The sequence below is a fragment of the Balearica regulorum genome, chromosome 3 (genome assembly GCF_011004875.1).
Source record: "Balearica regulorum gibbericeps isolate bBalReg1 chromosome 3, bBalReg1.pri, whole genome shotgun sequence".
NCBI classification, from domain to species: Eukaryota; Metazoa; Chordata; class Aves; order Gruiformes; family Gruidae; genus Balearica; species Balearica regulorum.
The window spans coordinates 83,310,663-83,334,430 of NC_046186.1; the positions used below are offsets into that span (position 1 = coordinate 83,310,663).

The 23,768-nt window shown below is 37.2% G+C and overlaps 1 protein-coding gene across 3 annotated transcripts in view; it reads right to left on the reverse strand.

The window, feature by feature from the left end:
• ARID4B (AT-rich interaction domain 4B) overlaps positions 1-23,768 on the reverse strand; it is a 90,560-nt gene that overhangs the window by 38,179 nt on the left and 28,613 nt on the right. For all 3 annotated transcript variants that reach the window (XM_075748715.1, XM_075748714.1, XM_075748713.1), the window contains exons 3-11: positions 20,771-20,881; positions 15,927-15,992; positions 15,250-15,340; positions 11,201-11,280; positions 10,106-10,197; positions 7,721-7,859; positions 3,981-4,060; positions 1,448-1,521; positions 445-590 (exon numbers count right to left, since the gene is read on the reverse strand). In XM_075748715.1, coding sequence (XP_075604830.1) covers positions 445-590; positions 1,448-1,521; positions 3,981-4,060; positions 7,721-7,859; positions 10,106-10,197; positions 11,201-11,280; positions 15,250-15,340; positions 15,927-15,992; positions 20,771-20,881 — 879 coding nt within the window. The remainder of the gene's footprint in view (positions 1-444; positions 591-1,447; positions 1,522-3,980; positions 4,061-7,720; positions 7,860-10,105; positions 10,198-11,200; positions 11,281-15,249; positions 15,341-15,926; positions 15,993-20,770; positions 20,882-23,768) is intronic.

The window sequence follows — 23,768 nt, forward strand, 5'->3', positions numbered from 1 at the left end:
CAGATGCAAGACAAACTACAGAGGGAAACTACACCCTTCAGCACTCTATAACACGCTGCATTACTACAGAAAGGCAAACAACTGTTTATTTGGAGGGAGAGTGAACTACAAACTGGAAACCCATCTCGGCCACAACTGACATTATAGCCCAAGAATTAATATCACCCTAAGAAATGACTCAGTCTTTTGACTACATGTTTTTTACTTAGTGACTCAAAGATTATTTTTTTTTTTTTAAGATTTTCAAGTTGGTATTTTCACATTAACCAATCTTTGTTGAATAAAGATTTTGAACATTGAGAGGCAATAATGTTGCCTACATTAACAATGTTGCCTATGTTAACATGTTAAAGGTTCCCAAAGGTTAAAAAGACCTTCTTAAATATTGCAGTCTTACTAATTTTTATCGGCTGTGTATCTATGCCCTTTACAAACTTCACTTGCCTCTTCCTCACTGCTGTTATCCTCTTTCTCTTTTTCATCCTCTTCCTCTTCTTCAGCTTCACTGCTGGAGCTGTCTTCTTTCAATTCTGTTTTCCAGTTACTAGGAACAGTTCTGTTTTTACAGAATTCAAGGGCTTGGTCAAAAGCTGTAAAAAGGACCAGCATTTGTTAGCACTGCAGGAAGTATCAGTTTGACCAAATGTTTTAATCAAAAAAAGTAGCTGGGGCTGTGGGGGACAAGGGGAGAAGAAGGAAAGACTGCTAATTAACAGTTCCACCCCCAAATTCAACAAACCTCAAAAGCAACCCCATGTTGTCCATCATTTGTCTTAACCAGCCAAACTGGCCTAGTGTTCTCTGCGCATCAAATTATTCAGAGCTATTATTAGGATTATTACCATATTACTGTCTATAGACACAAATAAGGATCTTCTGTATTAGGGCATGTATGAAAATACAATTGAGAGAACCTCTATTCCAAGAGGTTTACACTGTGGTTTACATATATTGAACAGGGAGCAGGCAGCAGCAAAAATAAGCACAAGCTAATTCTAAGAGTTTAATCACACAAAATGAAACTTTCAAATTAATCCACAATTCCAGTTTCTTGAGAGTGCATAAAGGCAACTTAGCTATAACTGTTATGGGTACTATGGTGAGAATAAACCTGTGAAGGTCTAATGCAAAAGGCCAAATATTAAATAACCTATAAAGCCAGTGTGCGCTGTATGATTATATCCTTTGTTTGGCATGTCTGCATTTAAAATAAGTGCGGTAGAGTGGGTTTTTTTTGTTTGGGGTTATTTTGTTGGGCTCTTTTGTTTGTTTGTTTAAAAAAGTTTCTCTAGACTTTCAGAAGTGTTCTTCTTCAATATATTATGCTATAGGAAAAGATCCTGTATTTTACCATTAAGACATGAACCAGCCTACCATAAACTTGGTCTAATTTATGTAACTAAGTAAATACATACACATATGTTTTCCCATAGAAAGTTATTTTTACCTTGTTTTAACAAAGCATCAGGCTTTGGTGAAGTTTCACTAATCTCCCGAACATCTTTTCTTGGCACAGAAATGCTAGATAGTTTAGAAAGTGTAAAAAAAAAAAAAAAAAAGTATTATTTTAAAGCTAAATTTATAGTATAATACAGAGCCATCACTAAGACTATACACACTTACTAAACATACAGAAGAAGCATATGAAGTATATCTTGACAATTCTATAGTGTTAGTCTGGTACAGTATTAGTCAGTGGATTAAAAACAAAACTACATAAATTTGGTTAGACCATCCACATGCATGCACTGCATATTAAAGAAAGCATTCTTCTTCCACTAACAGGTAGTTTCTGGAATCTCCCAAATATATATTACATAACAAAAAACCTCATGTAAATTTAGCAAGTAACTACTCACCCACAAAGATAAAACCCCACCTTGCTTAAAACATAAATGAGTATTAGTATAAATTGTCAATATGAAATTGATTTCCAAATTGAAAGAACAAAGCACTTTTTAAATTTCTACTGTGGCTATATCCACGGAAGCAAATCTGAACTGCAGCTTTGGGGGTTGTGGAGTGGGTGTATGTGCTTGTGCATCCACATGCTTATGTGTGTTTCTCCAGTGACATGCACTGATGCCTTGTGTTGGTTTTGCGTGGCAAGGTTTTGGTAGCGGGGGGGCTACAGGGGGGGCTTCTGTGAGAAGCTGCGAGAAGCTTCCCCTGTGTCTGACAGAGCCAATGCCAGCCGGCTCCAAGACGGACCCGCCGCTGGCCAAGGCCAAGCCAATCAGCGCCTCTGTGATAACATATTTAAGAAGGGAAAAAAACAGTTAGAGAGAGCTTTTGCAGCCAGAGGAGTGAGAAGATGTAAGAACATCTGCAGACACCAAGGTCAGTGAAGAAGGAGGGGGAGGAGGTGCTCCAGGCGCCGGAGCAAGATTCCCCTGCAGCCCGTGGTGAAGACCATGGTGAAGCAGGCTGTCCCCCTGCAGCCCATGGAGGGAGGATGAGGGGGTGTAGCGATTCCCTGCAGCCCGTGGAGGACCCCATGCCGGAGCAGGTGGAGACACCTGAAGGAGGCTGTGGCCCCGTGGGAAGCCCGCGCTGGAGCAAGCTCCTGGCAGGACCTGTGGATCCGTGGAGAGAGGAGCCCACGCCAGAGCAGGTTTGCTGACAGGACTTGTGACCCCGTGGGGGACCCACGCTGGAGCAGTTTGCTCCTGAAGGTCTGCACCCCGTGGAGGAGACTCACGCTGGAGAAGGCCGTGAAGGACTGTCTCCTGTGAGAGGGACCCCACGCTGGAGCGGGGGAACGATGAGTCCTCCCCCTGAGGATGAAGAAGCGGCAGAAACACCGCGTGATGAACTGACCGTAACCCCCACTCCCCGTCCCCCTGTGCCGCTGGGGGGGGCGGAGATTGAAGCCGGGAGTGAAGTTGAGCCCGGGAAGATGGGAGGGGTGGGGGGAGGTGTTTTAAGATTGGTTTTATTTCTCATTCCTCTACTCTGTTTTGCTTAGTAATAAATAAGATGAATTCCCTCTCTAGGTTCGGTCTGTTTTACTCCTGATGATAATTAGAGAACGATCTCTCCCTGTCCTTATCTCAACCCGTAAGTTTTTTTTTTTCATTGTACCTTTTCTCCCCTGTCTCATGAAAAAGAGGGGAGTGATAGAGCGGCTCTGGTGGGCACCTGGCCCTCAGCCAGGGTCAACCCACCACATGCCTGAATAACTATAAAATCATAAGTGGTAGCCTAGACTTGTAAGTAATTAAACCACAATGAAAAAATATTTCGATATCCTTTCTGCAAAAGCATTCTGTTAAATTTAACCAGGCAGAATAAACAGCTGCAATTTCTTAAATAAAAACTAAATCCTAGAAAAAATAATTCTATTGTCATTCATCAACACACACCCCCCCCCCCCGACCAACACAAGTTTAAGAACACAAAGTTCCTTATTCTATTGCAAATACTACACAGACTGGTTTTCTAGGTTTCTCTATTTTCTTTCCTCCTCTGAGTGGTATTACAGCTCTTTTCAAAGAACATGAGAATACACAGTTGTAGTCTAGACTGAGATAAACATATGCCTTACTACCTCAAAAAAAGAAAAGAGTATTTCTGCGTGTGGTGTATGCGTGTGCATATGCCCCCACCCACCCCCTTCTGTAGCTGGATTAGCTTACGGCCACATCTCTGAAAAGCTGTGTTCTAATTCCAATCTGAGCAGGAAAGAGTCTCAGGCCATTCTCTAAGTCACAAAATACTGCTTTGTTTGCCACTATAGTAACAACAAAATTAAAACTAAGACAGATAGATTTATGCATGCTATTACTAATAATGACAAGTTGAAGACTAACTTCGTCACAATGCAGCCTGTCAACAGTTTTCTAAACATTTGAAAAATATTCACAGAAATTTACTGAACTGACTGATGTTACTAATACTTTACTCAACACATCTCATATTACATTTCACTTGACTGGTACAGATTTTATTCAATTGTCAGCCTTTACAGTCCTACTCACAATTTGCCATCCTTGAAAGAGCGGACGAGAATATTGTCTTTTTTCACTGCAATATCATCACTACAATCTGGACAAACCACCTGCAAAGATATTACAAATGCAAAGTTTAGCAAGGAAAAGGGAAAACAAGAGTGTAATAGTATATATCGATGCTTCTTAAAAACCTTTTGGGGTCATTTCTTTTAAGCGACACTGAGATGAGAGCAACTGAGATCCCTCAAAACATAGGAGTGATGACCTCCTGAAATTACTGAATGCATGAGCTCATGCTTGCTTCCAGGAGGAAATTGATGGCTGCTGCCAGAGACATAAGGAAGAACAGCATTCTGACAAAAGTTAAGTATCTGTCATGCCACTACAGCTTATTCTACTTCTCATCCTAAAAGGACAGAACTTCCACCAAGTGCTGCCACCTGAGTTAGAGACCTCTTTTGAAAAACTTCCAGAAATTGCAATGATGTAACCACTCACAGTTTCAAAACCAAAGTCATACAGGATTTATGAAATGCAATTTTATAATGGAGGATTCATAAGTTATCTATGTAGGAGAGAAGAGTGCCTCAAGTACAAGTATTACAATAGGGTCTTTAATTCAAGAGGTAGACTAATCAAGTCTAGCACTGAGACAGCATATTATTTGTTGCAATTTTAAAAGTTACTTAAGTTTTGTTAAACTAGTATACAAGTCACTAATTAAAAAGCTTCAAGAATTTAATAAAATATGTATAGTGAATTTCCAGAGTTATAGAACAGAAAAGCAACCCTCTCTGCCATTCATCTCTCTCCTCTCAAATGGAACGTCTGTAGTTCTCTGCAGAGTTAAGAAAGTTCTGGCTGCTAAAAAACCCAAGGAGCAGCACATGACTGCAGCCCTAATTTAGCCCTGGTGAATACTTCTTTCTCACACCAACTGCTTTCAGTCCTACTTTCTCCACCAAACACACAAAGCTACTGCATGACAAAAGGCGTTTTTTCCTCCTTCCACAGGTCATCAGCATTATAGCATTTTAGAAAGTTAAGTCAAAAGCTCCATCTGATTTGGAAACAGAGTTGTATATCACAGAGTGTAGGCTAAGTATGCTTCTCAAGAAAAATAAAACTTAACAGCCTAAGTCTCCAAATTCAATGCATTCAACAGTCTCCAGAGAATTACTTTACAAAACTGCAACTTACTAATTGAAAAGCAGTTTGATACACAGTTTGGAACAGTGTTTTAATATCAAGGCAAAAGACAGTGATTATCATGCCCCATTTGAAACAGACAGGTGCAATATCCTAACTCTCTAAAGATGAAAAAAGGCCCTTCTGGCTTTAGCTATTGGTTTTCTAGAAGCATCAAGATTTTAGTAGTCAGAAGTCCATTCAGAGGTTGGAAAACAGCTTACCACAACCTCATCTAGTGCCTTTACATTAAGCAACATCACCTCAATTTTGCCTGAAACAAGCTTTCTCGATTTCCTTGTAAAAAAACTCCACTGTAGTCATCGGAGGATGAGAGAGCTGATCCTATGTAAACTCAATTTTCTGAAAATGCTGCAAGCAGATCTCCTCACTGCACCTTCCTAAAGCCTTTAAGAACACATTAAAACTAAGCAATGCCATAAGGCTTACTAAATCACACTCTTTGACATAAGGATCAACTGCCAGGCCTTTTTACAATTACAATTAGCCATTGCTTTCAACCCACCCACTCCCCAAAAGAAAAAACAACAAAAACTGAAAAATCCCATCCATGCAGGATTAAAACGATATAGCCAATTACTGAGACCTATACAGTTTTACAGGCTACCTGGTTACAGGACTGATATCCAAAGTTATCAGTCTCCACTACTAATCTTAACTGTTATTTGCTGTAAAGGTTTAGACTAATCCCTGAACTTCTTTTCACATAATAAACTTGCACAATGATCTCTGAGCTTATACACAAAGTATATCTGTACACAATATCATTAATAACAAAGTAATTCTGGGATATGTATTCTTCAGCATATTAAATCTGAATTTTCATTTCATTATTCACATAATTAAAATGAGCAGAATATAAAGCTAAAGCAAAATTTATCAGTAATAAGATAAAATTGCTTTGTTGATATAGTAGAGATCACCTGCTTACAAGGTAAAAGCATGGAGAGGGATAGCTACAAGGGAGGGGATAAAAAAAAGCAGCAAGCTATTTGGGACATAAATTTATTATTTGGCACAACCTTTCAGGTTAATTGCAATATGATGTTTATTTGCAGAGCTATAAACCTAATTACTAATATAACAGTTAATCTAGGATAAACTATTTCAGAGTTAATGAGCTCCACCCTCAAACTTTATCCCCCTATTGCTTCTCATTCATTGCAGGAAGCTTTCAGTGAAAAATGAGCTATTTCAATCTCCAAATGAAAGCCAAAGAAGTAACGGTGTGTATCTTTCGTATACCTTGGGAGAATAAGCAACAATTCAGTTAATCTTTAAGGTCTGACCCACAGCTGTCCTGAGAAGCACTACATCAGTCACATGCAAGCCTAATACCTACCAGAAAGGCTACCATGGAAACTGCTACTGATCATGTGTATGACCACAAGGGCTAACCCAACAGTGTGACATAAAACAGCTCAAGCCAGTCTAACTGACCGCTTCTCAGAGTGCAACTGTGAGGTACGCGATATTGCATCAATCTTGATGACAGCTTTCAGTAAAGAAACAGCTCGATTTTCTGGTCTATTACTGAAAACCTCTCAAAGCGATCTGCCATTAACATGGTATTTCCTTGCTGCATATTCTGCCCTCTCCTCTGTTGTAAAAGAGGCTTCAATGACTCATTCTCTCCCACCAACTTTTCCAAAAGAAGTCCTGCTGGAAAGTCTCTTGACTGCATTACAAGACACAGAAGGTGACAAGTAGAAAGTTGCAATTGAGAGCTATTGCACACACTAAAGAAGAGTTGGATTTACCATATGGCATCTTTTCAAAAACAAAATGCAAGTCTTCCTGGCATTAGATAAACATTTTAAGCTTTCCTTGCCAGGGATAAATTATCCAAATATTTACAATTAATAATAAAATAAAAATTAAAAAGCATGGTACTAGAAGGTACCACATATGGAAGGACATTAATTTCCAAATATATCAGTCCATCTATATGCAGTCCTTAGACTAACAGTGATATTTTATTAGAAGTTTATTTGTAAGAAAGTGTCTTCAAATGAGAATAAAGGAAGATAGAAAATATTTGTATTAAAAGACTACAGTGTTATTTTAAAGGAAATGTATTGGCAATTCTCTACTACCTACCATAGCAACAAAGGAAAAACATTTGATGTTATTATCAAATGTGTTTATATTGAACCTAGAAAAATACTGTCTATGCAATAACTAAACCCCTTCTTCGCACTTCTTTGTATTTTCTTCCTTGATAAAACTTGGTAGTTCAAAAAAATGACATGCAATAGCCTAGGAAAGAAGCCCTGAAATTTTAGTTCAGTAATACTAAACACACTATTGAGCTGGAATTAGGTCAACAAGCTCTGCTGTTTGGAAAAACTAAAGCCATGTGAGCAATTACTTTTTGTAAACAAACATATTTACATATATAGTATTTCCTTTGACTATTATGATATGGTCCAATTTGAAGAAACATATTAAGTTCCAATACAAATATAGCTTAATCCATCAAAAATGAAAAATCCCACCTTTCTTTGGTGCCTAGAAAATGAAACTTCACAAAAGTAAAATAAAGATGAAACTCTTACCAAGGCTGGAAACCAAAGAGCTTTCTTTTTATCCACACTGAAGCAGTCCACACATACAACCTTTCCTAATAACTCATCACTTTGTTTCCTATCATCTTCATCTTCATCGCTGGAAGAGGATGAAGATTCTTCTTCAGGACTAAACAAAAGAAAAAGACTTAGAACTCAACTATTCAAAACTCGCCTATTACAATTACAGGAGATCCAAAGCTAATTGTCAAAGAGGCATAACTAATAGTGACTTGAATTGCCTGCTAAATATTTTAGGATAAAAATGAATAGAAGTATTTAGGAGGATAATATAACAACAATTTAAACATTACAAATTCACATCTACATGTAATACATGCAAAAACCAAACAAAACACCACCATGCATCCATATGGAGGAATAGAAATACACTGTCAGGACATTCAAAATGAGAATTCTGCCCCCGTGATGCACTGTTCAAAAATACTGTTGCAGTTGTAGTTTTGGACCAGAACTAAGCTAAACTGTTTTGGTTTTCCTCTTAAACTCTCTATGCTTTTACTTTAACAGCCATACAAAATAAAAAGCTACTTAGAGAGGACAAATCTCTAAAGAAGAAACATCAGCTATGAAGATGAATAGCAAAAAGAAAAAGTCTATTTATCCTGAAACAGTTCTCTAAAGATGTGCAGTGAGGCATTTCAATGACTGTTTCAATTTCACATTGCATGAAGTGTTGGAATGTAAGTAGATGGGCAAAGGTGCAAATACATTTTGATTAAAAAAGGTTCCATCTCATTGTTTTGACTGTTCCAATACAAAGTTGCACCTGGTTTTAACCATATGGATAGTCTAACTGTACAAAACTACTCCAACTAAAATTACCTGCAACTGATCAAAAAAAATAAAAATATCAGCACTCCTGGCTCTCTCTAGTTACGTATTTTTTTACTAGTCACTTTGAAGGTTAATGCTCAGAAAATATACAGCGTGTTCAATGAGCACAACAAGCAGAATTTTAAAAGCTATCTTCCATTTTTTCACATAACTACTTTTGAGTACAAAGTTCAATATTAACAGAAGACTCACAGTTAGCATTTGTGTAACAGAAGACAACTGATTCACACACTAAGATGTGTATATTATTATACTTCATTTTCCACAGCCTAATTTTATGTCATCATTTGCAGTACTGATAAAGCATTGTTTTGTTTTTTTCCCCCAACATCCCTTTTTAAAGTAATAATTTCTTTTAAAATACAGTATGAAAGCCTTTCAGGCTGCCTTCTGGGGTTTGAGAATCTCTTCGGGGAAGAGAAAGAAGTCAAGGACTAGAGAGAAAGCCAGGACTACTTTAAAGAGACTACAACCTAGCTTAGTTATACCAGTATCTGTGCAACTTATCTTTTTACTCAGTTCAGTCAGATTTAAACCTAAGATAAAGTATGTTGTTTCTGCCATAATCATGTCCTGTACAGTTAGGAAAACAGGGTAGACCACAACCCAGTCACAGACACCAAGGATGCTGCAACCACATTCTCTGTGGTGTATGACAGTTTTTCCCATCTTTTTCCTTCGATACATCACAAATTAGTAAATAAATAATTGAATAAAATTTATAGTAACTCTACATATACAGAGCAATATTTATTTCAAGCTATCAAAAAGACAGAGTGTGAAAGCGTAATCCAAGCATGAAAACTCCCTTCCCACCCCAGCCACTACAACCTCAAAACTTTAAAAACAAAACGCAAATAAAAAAAAAAAAGCCACAAAAACCCCCCACCCACAAAGACCACCAGTCAGTGGAGTATTTCACATTGTTTTTTCAAGATCACAACTACCGAGAATTTTGGCAGATAGGAAATCAAGTCCATACTCTCGAACTTTGTTTTTCTATCAACTAGCTTTGCTGCAGACCATAATACCATTCACCTATATCTAAAAGCCCTTCAGAGACCTTGTAATGAGAAACCAAAGGTCTACATGAGGATTTTTATCCAGCTGATACGAAGTCTTTACAGAATGTACTAAGACTGCATTGTAATGGTTTTAGTTTGAGTCCAACACTTTTATAATACTAATATTCTACTACAGAGGAGCTTCTAGATATAGCTCAACAACACATTTCCACTTGGTATGCCACTTTCTTTTTTACTTAAATAACAAAGAAAAATCCTCTTGCCTATACCCCGTACTATTTTAAATACTGATTACATGAAGACTACTTGTAATTCTTGCATACAACATTACATGTAAAACTCACTTTCAGTTTGAATGCTAAACAACACTTTTCATATCACTTCCTGTTTTTTGAACAAAAGAAGCCCGAACATACAACTAATAAAACTCTGCATCCACTGAAAGCTTCAGAACTGAATACAGACAGCACAGATATAACGGTGTTAAACTTACATATGATTGGATCTCCTTCCTCTGTTTGTTTTCTTTCCTATAACAGGAGTTCCAAAGTGTTCAGGATTTGTGAGTGGAAGCTGATCTAGAGTCTGTTGAAATGAACAAACAGATATAAATATAAAAAACCTGGCATAAGTTATTCTTGAAGCCATAAACTTGTATAATCTGATTACTGTAATTTTTGTCAGTAGAGAGACTTTTTCATTACACAGAACTGGACACAGAGACAATAGAAGTGGCTTTTCAAATCTTAAAGTAAATGCATGATCACTTCAGAGTTTGGTGGACACCCTAAAAGATCCCATACGCTTGGGTAGTCAGAGATTAAGTTAAATCAACATCAGAACAAGGCAATCACATGGCACTGGTCTAATTACAAAATAAACTGAAGATGCAGTTTTCCCTGCTGAGTGGCTATGCAATCATGAGATAATCATTAGAAACACACAACATGCGTTTCATTGAGGGCTGGTGACAATGAATTGCATGTCAGTGACTTTTGGCAAGAAGGCAAAAGCTAAGACGATAAGAACGATGTTAAAATAAAAAGTAGAAGTCACCTGAATGTAATGTTTCTTTGAGTCTGACAAAATAATCTGAAATCACTGTCTTCAAATTAACAGGTAATAGGAACTTACAATTTACCTTTCAAAAGAAAAGTATTGATCTTTCAAGTTCATCAGATATTTCAAATTAGACTTGATCTACCTAAAATCCAACAGAACTTAATTATGTCCAAAGAGGTACGTTATTTTTTTCATGTACCATATTTTGATTTTTTCCAATGAATACTTACAGATAATTTTTTTTATATAAAGCAAAGTAGTTGTGTGATCATTGTTTTTTGTATGATCTACAACCTATGAACCATTAATAATATAAAAATGAATTTCTTAACTTATACAATCTGGTGAAATTCAAATGTATTTCTTGATTTAAAAAAGATTAAGCCAGACCCTGTAGACTGTATTTTACATAATCCCCATTTTTAGTAGCATGGATGTACATAACATACTGAAGACTGAAGTACTAAAAATATCACTTCTAAATTTTTCTAAATAAAAAGTTGTCATATAAAAATCCTTCAATTACCTCGCTTTCAGCAAAATGTCTTTCTCCTTTTAAACACAGGGAAGAGCGTCTAAGAGTCTTCTCATCACCATCATCAAATACTGTCACCATGTAAGAAGTGAGACAAGAAAAAAAATATTTTTTTTTTTAAATCAACTATCAGTAAGTGATTGATTTAGGTGTCAGTAAGAATAAGATACATATTCCTTTAGCCAGTCCTTAAAACAAAACTGCAGCTGGATACTGCTGCACATCCAGTAAAGCGCTTGCACAGATCAAATACATAAGCTGCTGTCTCACTGTAGCTACTCCATACTTGCATATGTTAAATGGAATCTTAAGTAATCAGTAGTTGAGCAGACAATTCAAGGATCATGACACAAAATTAAAAATCAATGCTAGCTAGAATTGAAAAACTATTCTTCAAGCATTTTCAATTTTTACAGAACTTTATTACATAGCCAGAACTCCTACAATATTCAAATGGAAGCTATGCTTACCATGGAGAAACATAAATGGATATTTTGAGAAAAGAGTTACAGTTTAATGTTATATGAAAGTTCAACATCTTTGTCTACTGATGTCATTCAACCACATTATAAAACAACAGTGATATCAGCCTAAGGAAGATGACAATCAAAGTGCAGACAATCATCAAAACCAGCTGTAGTGAGAGAACTGTGGAGCTCCTGGTTTCTAGACTTTCCACCACCTCTACTATCACTATGTCAACTGAAAACAAGTTCATAATACAGTTGACTTCAGCTACGTACTTTTGGATACTTTTGAATCCTGAAATGCGCTGCACACATTCAAACTGGGATCCTCAGAAGCTGATAAACTAGTCATATAAAAAGCGAGCTTTTGTCAAATCTTCTACAGGTACAATGGATGAAAATTTGAGGTAAGTTTCAACTTTTGGGCTATGCTGGCACTGCTCAGTGAGGCAAGGACAGCCCTCCTCTTCCCTCCCCAACAGCGGAACCAAACATATTCTTGTCACGACACTGCAGTGACCTTGATGATTTTTGTGGGAATTGATACAACCCCAACATTAGATTAAAATATTACATTAAAAGTTTCAGCAATTTCTTAACATGACTCTTTCACCTTCAGTAACTGTTGAGTATTGCTTAGTGATAAAATATCAGTTATAGATGCACATCTGTCACCTCAAAATTTGTGGAAAAGTATGAAGGGCAAGAACTGCACAAGAAAACACGGATTTGAGCTGCATCTCAAATAGTCAACACATAATTAAGCCCCCTTCCTTGGTTAAGTGAAGTAAAAGGTAGCAGGTTTGTAATCCAGTTTGTGTTAATTAACATAACAGTCTCCTTACATAATGAGAGATTTTAAAAAAAAAAAAAAATCTATCCAAGGGATAAGCTGACTACAACAGAGGTAAACCTATTCGGAGCTAGATAGGTAGCCACATTATGTATCCTATTTGGTAATCTGCTTCTGGCCTTTTCCCTGCCAGAGGGATTCTTAATCTTGTTCCGTAACATAAATATATTCAAAGGAAAAGCTTCACCTCCCTGAAAGACTTGTGTGACCAGCATAGCATATATGGCTGTAATGCATGTGACATTCTAATCTAATGGAACATCCTCAAAACAATCTACTGAGCAGACACACAGGAGTGTAATGCATTTAAAACAACTATTCTGAAACTGCAAGGAAAAAGAAAAAAAAAAAAAGGCAACTTAAAGGGAATTTAATGCAAATAAAACCACTTTGGATTCTGAGAAAAAGCAATGTAATGACCAAAAAAGTGCAGAAGGGGATAATACTACTTGAATGAACATGCACAATTCTGCATTTTTGGTAAAGCAAACAATCTTATGATTTTTTTTCCTATAGTAAACACAGAGTTAAATGTTTAAAATATAACTTAAACTTTATAAGGACACATTTATATGAATGATGAAACAACATCTAGTTACCAGGATTGGAATACCTTAAGCTTTTTGAGGAATTTTTATAGGACAGGCAAATAAACTAAGGACATTTTATGTATTTGTGTAACTGTGCTATACTAATTTTAAAAGGCTATACCAGTTGGGTTTTGGGGTTTTTTTGTTGTTTGTTTCTTCTGTGGGTTTTTTTGGTTTTTTAATTTAATTCAGTTCCTATCTTCCTTTGGTAGGAAAGTAGTGGCACCAAAAAAAGACATATAAACAAACTGATGTACAATTTCTATTCAGACAACATATTATGAATGTAAGACAGACAGGGATGCTCTTAAAGCAACCTTGCCCATACTTTACAGTTAAAAGTTCTCAAGCAGCACCAAAATTGTTATTCCTCTAAATTCTACATGCTACTGCTGCAGTGGCATAAATGGTCTTAAGTAACAACTTCTGGAAAGGTACTACTTCAGATCTATCTCTTCCTTCACAATATTTTTGACCAAACTGTAGTGATTTTATTCACAAAATCATTAACAATGCAAGTAATTAGACACTTCTCAACAACTGCTAGGACAACATTAGATAACTCTGCTGGTTAAGATGTGTGCTAGTTCTGAAATCTGGTAAATGGCAACTATCCTTTGAAGTAGGACTTTCACTCAGATCTGCAAAGTCAACACTGTCTGTAAAAATAATTTCAGTCTCATTTCGCTTACCCTCCTGACAAAGATTATTCTAATCATCCACTGCTAGAGTCACTTCTCTCTCAAAGCGCATTACACAGCCGGCAGCTGCGCTACTTTTACTGATTCTGCAAGGTCAACATGCTTTTATCTAAAAAATATGGTTTTCACTCAACTCTTGCATCTTCTCTTCCTATTTCTCAAGTTCAAGATTCTTGACAGACATCTATTTTGATTTACAGACTGCAACTCTGTGACACTTATCTTCAAAATTTAATCTGCATGGACTCCTACCTTATTCTTCTTGCTGAACTGATAACCTCACGCTTTCTCAGAAGCATAAACATGTACATACAACATAGTTCTAACACCAGCTATACCATTTTGTTCTTAAAAGCTCTCATATCTGGTCCACTTTTATAATAATTACCAAAACACTATCTATAATGTTAATTCTTGTCTTTATACCTCATGTTTCACCCCATCCTAATCCGGTCTCTTCTTTACTCATACATTCTACTTCTCCATCAAGACAACAGATAAACTTTCTGCAACACTTATCTGGAAGGTCTTATCTATACTTACACCTCTATTCCTTTCTAAAAGGACTATGACTAGGGAAAGTTAGTCTTTCCTTGGTTGTTCAACATCACTTCATCAATAACAACACTTAATATCTCAAAACAACTACATCTTGCTAGGGTTCTTTCAAGACCTGGCCTTCGTCTTCCCATGTTATATGCGAAGGAGAGGAATATGTTGTTTCTCAAGAAAGGATACATTTCCTGTAATACCTTTAAGACTAACAGTGGACAGATGGAATATGTGCTATCATTCTACAGCTGACCAGTATTCCCTAAGACAGGTTGATCTACTGGTACATAGCATCAAAGAGAAAACCTATGGATATAAAGCCTTTACAAAATTTAAAGAAAAAAAAAAGCAGTTATATTTGCTTGTCAACATGTGGATACATCATCTAGTCTGAAATGTCACATTAGAAAATAGGGAAAACAAACAGGAAAACACTTTTTTTAAAAACAAGCTATGTCTGTTTTTACAGCAACTAAGTCTGAGAGTAAGGAAAAATAAGTATTGCAACTTGTGTTTTAAAAGCACTTCTTTTCCTTTTTAAAGGAAGTATGACAATATACTTTGCTTCAGAATATTTAACAATAGTATATTAAATATTCAAGAAGCAGTTACCAATTATAGAGCAATTCACTACGTCTTTATCTGGGGACCCAATTTCACATTGTGATGGGTACAGTTTCTTATAAAAAGCCAAAATAAGAAGTTTCAGATTGTGTGCGTTTGTGGTTTTTTGTTTGGGTTTTTTTTGTTTAATACAAACTTTGAATACCTAAGCATCTCCAAAAAAATTCTCTCTCACCATGCTTAAGACATGTCCAGGTCACAGGCTTATAAAAAAGTCATGAGTTTTATTCAAATAACTAACTATTTCTCTTACCTACAGTGTACCAACTGGCATCTGTTAATTTGTTGATAACAGCTTCCTGGTAAGTTCCATCTGGATTCTTAACTTCCACAACAGTTCCTACCTAAAACACAAAAGCCACTTAGCACTGGAGAGATTCTAGAACAGTCAATGAAGTTAACACTGTTATATTTAGCAGAGTTAATTTCTAACCTATTTCTATGTTAAATATATCATACTTTTCCAGTTTCACTTGAATATATTTGCATCCCTGGAAGCTTTCATTCCTCTAAAATAAGGCAACTGAGCTGATTATTTCCTGCCAGCAGGTGGGGAACAAGAACCAATTTGAGTGATGTCATTCCCTTGTATAAGAGTTTGCCCATCAAATTCTCCAGCTTGAGTTTTCCAAAGCAACAGTGACTAAAAATCAGAGCCAGCCAAACTTCTTAACTTTAAGGCCAAAAAAGAATAGAGGCTTGTGTCAGCCTGTATGCTGCATACCCTTTAAATACAAACCAAAAAGTTAACATGAAGAGTGTACTAATTCTAGCTCTGCAGCATTACTTTTGATGCTTCATGATCCTAATCTGCCCTGTGTATAAACTGAACCTTCCATTTTCACCCCATACTGCATATACACATTTATGTCAAATACTTAAAAAGAATGCTTTTCAAAGTGTTAGCAAAATAGGAAACAAATTTATTACCTTTAAGGGACCCTTTATGTGGTCATCCTGCACTTCCACTGTTGAAGAATCATGTCTAAAGGTTACCTAAAAAATATAATTCAACTGACAATCATTTGATACAATTGAGCAGCATAAGCACATGCAGATGTCAATCGCCCTTCTCTTACTCTCATTTTACAGTTAGTCACCACAATCATTCCACTTGCTGAAATCTGGTTTAATTCATATATTTTAGAAATAAGAGGAGACAATTTCTCAGTCATCAAAACTTCTAAAATATTATCTTTCAGAATAGAACCATTACCTCTAAAGGAAGGGACAAACAACAGTTTAGCAGCAATGATTAATGGCTCAAAACAATCACTGCAGTTCTCTTAATGATTTGAATTGTACTGCTCTAGTACCACACAAAGAAAGGAGAAAGTTTCAAGAGTTCTGAGCATAAATAGTTTTTAGGAAGCATTTATATTTCAATGCTTTGAAATCAAACACTTTTAGCCTATAGCCTATACCTAACCCTGTATCATGGGGTTTTTTTCTTTTGCTAATTAAAGTGCATTTCCCTCACGGTTAAAAGACTCGCACAATATTACAGCACACTGCTGTCAACTAAACACAATGAACCCAAACAGCCTTTCAGTTAACATCAGCCTAGCCTACATGCTGCTAGATAACTGGAAGTAAATGTACAGATGGCTAACTTTTCAGTCTTTCAAAACTGGAATAAGTAAATCCTGTAAGTATTTCCAAGGTAATTTCCTGTGTCATTGGCTGTGTCTTTAATCCTACACATACTGTCCTCAGCAGAAAAATGGTCTGGAAATTCAAACTTAATCTTAAATTATCTCTATCAGGTGTTACAGATATGCACCATTCATTTAACTCAAAATTAACTTGGCCACACTGAAAGTCACGGGATTCTCCTATCAATTACATCTGAAGTTTTATTTCCACTCTGGTCTTAAAATTCAAGGAACCTGAGAAGATTCTGGCATTACATTTCATGTACATATGCACGTTTTATTACCACACACAAACGATGTTCTGATGTTCACCAGAACACACTTGCTAGGTGTAAGTATATGATGTTTTATTTAGTATTCACAATAAGTAAGAATGTAACATGAGATTCAGCCATGTAATAGTACCTCTCAACCACAGCAATCCTCCATGATACCTGAGGACTTAGTTCACAAGTGTACCCAAGGTTATGTTCTCACTATTGTTGAGAGTTTCCCCGTAGCGCACAGCAATAGCAAAAATTCCCTTCAGAACAACAGCGTGATCTCACACCAATTCTCCTACCTAGCCTCCTCAGGAAGGGACTTTAAGGAGTTTTGTAAACTTTGAAAGGAGCAAACAGCTGAGAACAGCACCCACAACCAGGACTGAGGAGAGCCTACCTTGATCAGCTCATTAGAAAACAAATGCACTAAAATGCTTAAATGCCTTCCAGGTGTTACTTCAGTCATTCTGCCCATCTTCTGTTAGAGCCACAGCATGTTGTTGTGAAAGCACATTCTTTTTACAGCTGCATCATCCCACCTACTGATGACAAATACTTTCTGTCCACCAAAGAGACAAAATCATACTTTGTAACCTGAAAGCCAGACAAAGGATTCAGGCTAGGAATTAACTGAGCAAATACTACCCTTCTGAACTTCAGCCTGACAGATACAGTATTTATTCCTCTCTTTTGGGGGATTTATTTGGAAATCAAAAGTTTAGTTCAGATGCAAAGTAATATGAAACCTGTGGTCACTATTGACTCACATGAAATACCCAGTAAATCAATTCTGATTTAGAGACATCTGTTACTTACCTTCTGTAATTATCTTAAATGTATTTTATAGTAAAAAGGAACTCTATGCAAAACCATGAGCCAGCCACAATGTACTACGATGAAAGGTAAACAAAGCAAATTGCTATTGTGTATTCTAGAATGGCTTTTCTTTTTAAAGATGCCTTGGGGCTTTGACTGTTTCTGAGGAGATTTTTGATACCAACAGTTTTTGCTTCTTGAGATATTCATACGTACTCAAAAATACTGGTTATTAACAGAAATATTCAAACTTCAAACTCAGTGGAACACCACTGGTCTTTCCTGAAGCTGAGAAAAGTGATGTCAGTATTTGTTAGCGTGGGGTTTAATTCCCACAGTATTTGTCAGTGTGGATCCTTTCTGTCCCAGGCAAAAAGATTAAGACATTCAGCATCCGCATCAACCTGTTTAGATTCAGTTGAATTTCCCTGTTCTTCGCCATCCTGAAAAGACAGTCCTGGTAGGCTCTACACAGCAGATGCTTCACTAGTTTCTGTTTAATAAATACCTACGCAGAAAACAGTTTCTTCTGAACCTTCTGTGGAGGGTGCCCAAATATAAGTGGGTGTGGATAATGGTGCTAATTCTTTTAGGAGACACTATCAAAATAGCTTAAATAGCTCTCCAGAAAAAACTATAACAGATTCTATAAAGATGAAGTGGACTACCACTCTTCTGACACCGAAAGTCTCGCCCTGAAGTCAGATTTGTACCGCCTTCAATACTTTTCACAAGTCCAGGCAAATCGTAAGTTTTACTGCTTTCCATGACAAAGTGTGTAACACAGTTACATTGTTAATGTAAAATTCTGTACCGTGTACAGAACCTGCCAAAGACTGCTAAACTGTAAAATACAGTACCTATTGATACTGAAGTGATAAATACATACCACTTGCTTTAAATTGAATAAAGTTATTAAATTGTACTGGTGATGGAAAAGTTACTAAGAAGGTATCCTTGAAAATATTCTAGGAAGCAGAATTCAACAGAAGAAGAAAGCGGGTAAAAGGAGACACAATTAAATGTATTTTACTTGCCTGAAGATGGCATCCTCCATATTGAAAAAAATTTGTTGCCATCCTCCTTTCAGAGCATCTAGTTATAAAACTTAAATGAAAGCTTCAAACTAAAAGTGATGTTATGAAGTTAAGTGACTTTCCTTTTCCTCTAGTAGTTCTAGGAGACTAGGGCATAAAATATATTGGGGCCAGAAGAAACTGTTAAACAAGTGGAAAATAAATGCAGCAAACATAGTACACCTGCTAATAATAAACTTGGTTAGAGCTAATACTGGGGAAAGCCTGCACGTGCCAGAAAAAGCTGAAAAGATTTTTAGAGAAAATCAAGGGGTCACTGTTAAATTTAGGGAATATACATTCCTGGTGGAGGAAAGACAATGTAAACAAACCTTGTTACTGCACTCATACACAAAAAAACCCCACTCAACCACAATCACATTACAAAGCAACAACAGTACTGGGGCTTAACTGCCCTAAGCTGTACAGTGACAGCAAAGACACACACAAGCAAACTTGAATCCACAGGGCTTTAGGTACAGCTTTCACAAACAACTTCGTGTAAAAATTCTATTCCATTTCATTATCTTTCTGTAAAACATTGCAGTGACCAAACTGCTAGTAATAAATCCTTAAGAAAATATTTATCAGTAAGTGCAAGTGGCCATCTAAGAAGGTGGGCTGAAAGCTCTCTAAAGAGCTGAAAGATGTTAAGATTTCACTAATCTAGGCACAACACAATTCCTGTACTTAAATACTAATACTTAACATCTTAAATACCAATACTTAGTCGCTTAAACTCAATGGTGCTGTAAAGCATAGACCAGCTGATGCTGCTAAGAGTTATGACTAATGAAATGAAAAAGACCACTGATTTGCTCTAAAGACTTTTTAAAGATGTTAGATTTAAGACTAACATCTTGTTATAGTTAACATTATTATCAAATAAGTGACAACAGTCCTTCCCACCAGGGCTTTTGGAGATAGCCTGCTCTCCCCCTCATACAAACTATAGGCAAAAATCAGCCACAGCATGAGGGCAGATTCAAGCAATGCATGACAGTTTGTAGCAGAGGCACTTCTATATCAGATTATCACCACTCACAACTCACACATTTTCACTTATATTTACAGCACATATAAGAAAAATATTCTGCTGCTATAACTCGGTTGCAGACCAACAATCTAATTTATTTTTCGCAAGTGCTTTTGATCCTTGCTCTGTTATATTTCTGTATGAGGTTAAGAGGCAGAGCAGAAAAATAGTACCTGCTCCCAGATTAGAAGCTTTTAGGACAACATTACCCAAACGGCCATTTTGCACTGTAGACTTACTATGTAATAAAAACAAGCCCAAACATTGTTCTCTTTATTTCTAGAAATGATACTTTAAATTTCCAAGGGATGTTAAAATGTAGCTCTTCTATTCCCTCTCTACAACTTTATTTTGTACTGCATGTGGCTTATATTGATTCGTTCAGTCATTAACTAGTCATCATAAAGATTAGGTGAGATCCCCTGCTTGCTATTCTGTAGGACTCAATATGCCAACTCTTTGTTGGAAGACGGCAGGGTTTCATCTTATTCTTGAAGCATTATCTAGCTGCCACTGCTAAATGGCAGCAACCTGTGCTCCTGAAGTAAAAGAAACCATATTAAACCTACTTTGAGGAGTTTTCGCTATCTTCTGATAACATTCTCCCATACTTAAGCCTACATATGTCATATTTTGAGCAATTACTGTAAGGTCAGCCTATGGCACTGAAGGCCACAAATACTGGATGCAAGTAGATGACAAAGCAGTGAAAGAAACAGAACATATTTAATTGCACGAGGGTGGGGGAAACCCCTCCCAACAAAAATAAGCTTACTGTTATTTCAAAGACAGCATTGCCAGCCTCCAAAGAAAAGGACAGCCTATTAGCTGTCTTTGAGACTATGAAGAAGTTTCACCTTGTGCTATTTTGAACACTGATGACTTCCCCCCCCCCCAAAAAAAAAGCATTTGCAGGAAAATCACATACCTTGACTTTGACAAGTCTTTTTGCTGTCTTAATCTTGGCTTCACAGAAGGCTCCTCTATACTTCGCACTCACATCGGTGCCCACTGTGAGATAGGGAGGCTCATCAATAGCCTGGAACAGAAAGGAAAACAACTGGTTTTTAATTACCAGCCACTAGCAATACACCTATCACGGTCTCGCTAGCTTTTGCGGACAGAGCATTACAAAAACAGCCCAATAAAACTTAACTTGACAGCATATGTATATCACAGCAGTAGAAACACAGAACACAATACTAAGTTCATACAATGACTACCATAAATATAATAAACTGATACCACAGTTGTCTGCAACAAGCACCACATAAACCTCCAACCTCTGCAGCATCTGAAGAGACAGCAGATGACCAGTTCTGCTGCAAAGCTGAAGGCCAACCAAGTGTTCTACCTCGTCCTTTAATTGCCTCAAGATCTGATGAGTCTCATGAAGACACAGGTGTTGATTTCCCTCAAATAATTAAGGTTCATTTTTCATTATTAATTAGAACAACTCTGAAGAGACTTTGCTTTTTCACTTTTGAATGAAGTAAATTATATAGGTGGGCACTCATCAGGAGACCATACTGAGGGGCAGAGTACAGTAGGAGAATAACAGTAGGATAAACGCAAAACAAAGGTGGAGGGCCCAGGCAAAAAACAAGGTTTTGTAACAAGCAACAGAGGAACAGGTGACACCCAAACAGGGAAACAAGAAATAGAAGAGGAGGGAAGTAAGTGGGTTTGGGGGTAGGAGAACATGGGTCCAGTTAGTATGCAGAGTGAGCTCATGAAGGCTTTGTTCCTTCAGAGGAGGTCCATCTTCTCTTACCCAACTTCTAGTGTAATCTGGGGGAGGAGATTCTAGATAACTGAGCCACTGGCTCACAGAACATGGGTCAGAAGAGAGAAGGCAGACGGTGACAAACAACAGGAGCAAGGTACGTTTCCAAGAGCTGCAAGCCTCCACACAGCTCCAAACAAGAGCTAGGAAGAGATGTCTAAGCCCCTGTCTAAGCCCACATCCTGTTTCTGCACCCCTATGGATTCAAACACAGCTTTGCTGAATGTGTCCAAAGAAGGGCAAAGAAGTTGGTGAAGGTCTAGAGAACAAGTCTTATGAGGAGCGGCTTAGGGAACTGAGGTTGTTTAGCCTGGAGAAAAGGAGGCTGACAGGAGGGGAGACCTTATTGCTCTCTACAACTGCCTCAAAGGAGGTTGGAGCCAGGTGGGTATTGGTCTCTTCTCTCAAGTTACAAGCAACAGGACAAGAGGAAATGGTCTCAAGTTGCACCAGTAGAGATTCAGATTGGGTATTAGGAAAAATTTCTTCACCAAAATGGTTATCAATCATTGGAACAAGCTGCCCAGGGAAGTGGTTGAATCACCATCCCTGGAGGTATTTAAAAAGACACGTAGATGTGTTGCTTAGGGACATGGTTTGGTGGACTTGGCAGTGCGATGCAATGGTTGGACTTGATCTCAAAGGTCTTTTCCAACCAAAATGATTGTAATAGAATCATACGAGAGGTAACTCTGGCACATCCAGGCTCTCTGTAGGAAGAATACAGAGATAATCTCAACTTCACAGGTCTCAGAGCTACTATCCGATACTGAGGTGCTTGCACTCAGCATCAGGTAATTCCCACCGGCTGTTTCCAGCTCCAATACATCAGAAGTAAAGGCATGCAAGTATGTACCCGAGTGCTTCAATTAATGATTTTTCAGAAACTTAAGTTTTGCAAAATTTGACACTGAGAGACATGAGATGCTGCAGTGTTAACTCTGTATTAATGATGTTTTTACCTTGACTCTGTTCAAGCCTACCTCTCATTTTCAGGTAACAGAATATATTTCAGAGTACTAGAAAACTGTTATCAACCTGCACTTAAGATCATCAGAAACATGAATGTTCTAATGAATCCCTCCCTCCCTGCATGCATGGTACGTGACTGCATGCAGAGTAGTAGCATACACTATTCTGGTAGTAGTGTATCCATGAACACATATTCATTTCTATCCTGGACTTAATAAAATTCAGCTAAGATTAACAAAGTATCTTAAGAGTGTTGGGATTCTGAAATTCATTCCCTCCTTGCTTGTCTAACAGTGTAAATGTCTTCAAGGCAGGCTGCAATGCTTTTTTCTTACTCCCCTTGAAAGGAAGGATACTGAAACAGGGACTCGCTGATAAACTTGGTTTTGCTTAGTACTCTCAGTAGAGTGTATTAAATAGTGGCTGCTTCACACAATGTAAATCTGAACAGGGGAAAGCAGTGATGTATTCTCTTGCAAAGTCAGTAAAGCTCTAAGGGGAGCATCCCTCCTGCTCTCCCCCACTCTTTAGTGGAGAAACTCTTTCAGCACTAGAGTGTTGATAGTCTTTCAAGCCAGTTGATCTTCCAAACTTAAAGCATTGGAGTAATTTCAGTACTCCACAAGACAGACAGATCTCAGATGGGTTCCCACAGATGCACATAGCTAGAATTCTCCTATAAACAAACATTTCAAGAGCTGGCTGTGTCAGTATCAGTCTATACCTCCCTACACAGCCAAACCAATTATCTCAAAGACCAACTCATAATGTTAAGCTTAACTTACAGAAGATAAAGAATGTTTCTTCTTCACTACTACTACTGACCATCAACTTCAAAAAAAAAAGGTCTACAATATTGGGAACCAAGACAATCTGAATTTCTGGTCTTTGACTGTTACGAAGTTTATGGCAGAGGAGCAGGCAAGTCAATCATCAAACTTTAAAACAGGATTTTCAATTCTTATTAAGAATATAACCACCAATGTTAGTGATTACTTTATCACTACTCTGGCTTATTTTTAAAAGTTTCTTCCAAAAAGAATATTCATTTGAAGAACGAACATCTGTAAGAATTTATTTCTGTTACTACCACATGAGTTAATTTCAACCTGTAACCTAAATCTCCTAAGTTACTTTTACAATAGCTAACTCCTTTCACTATAATTAA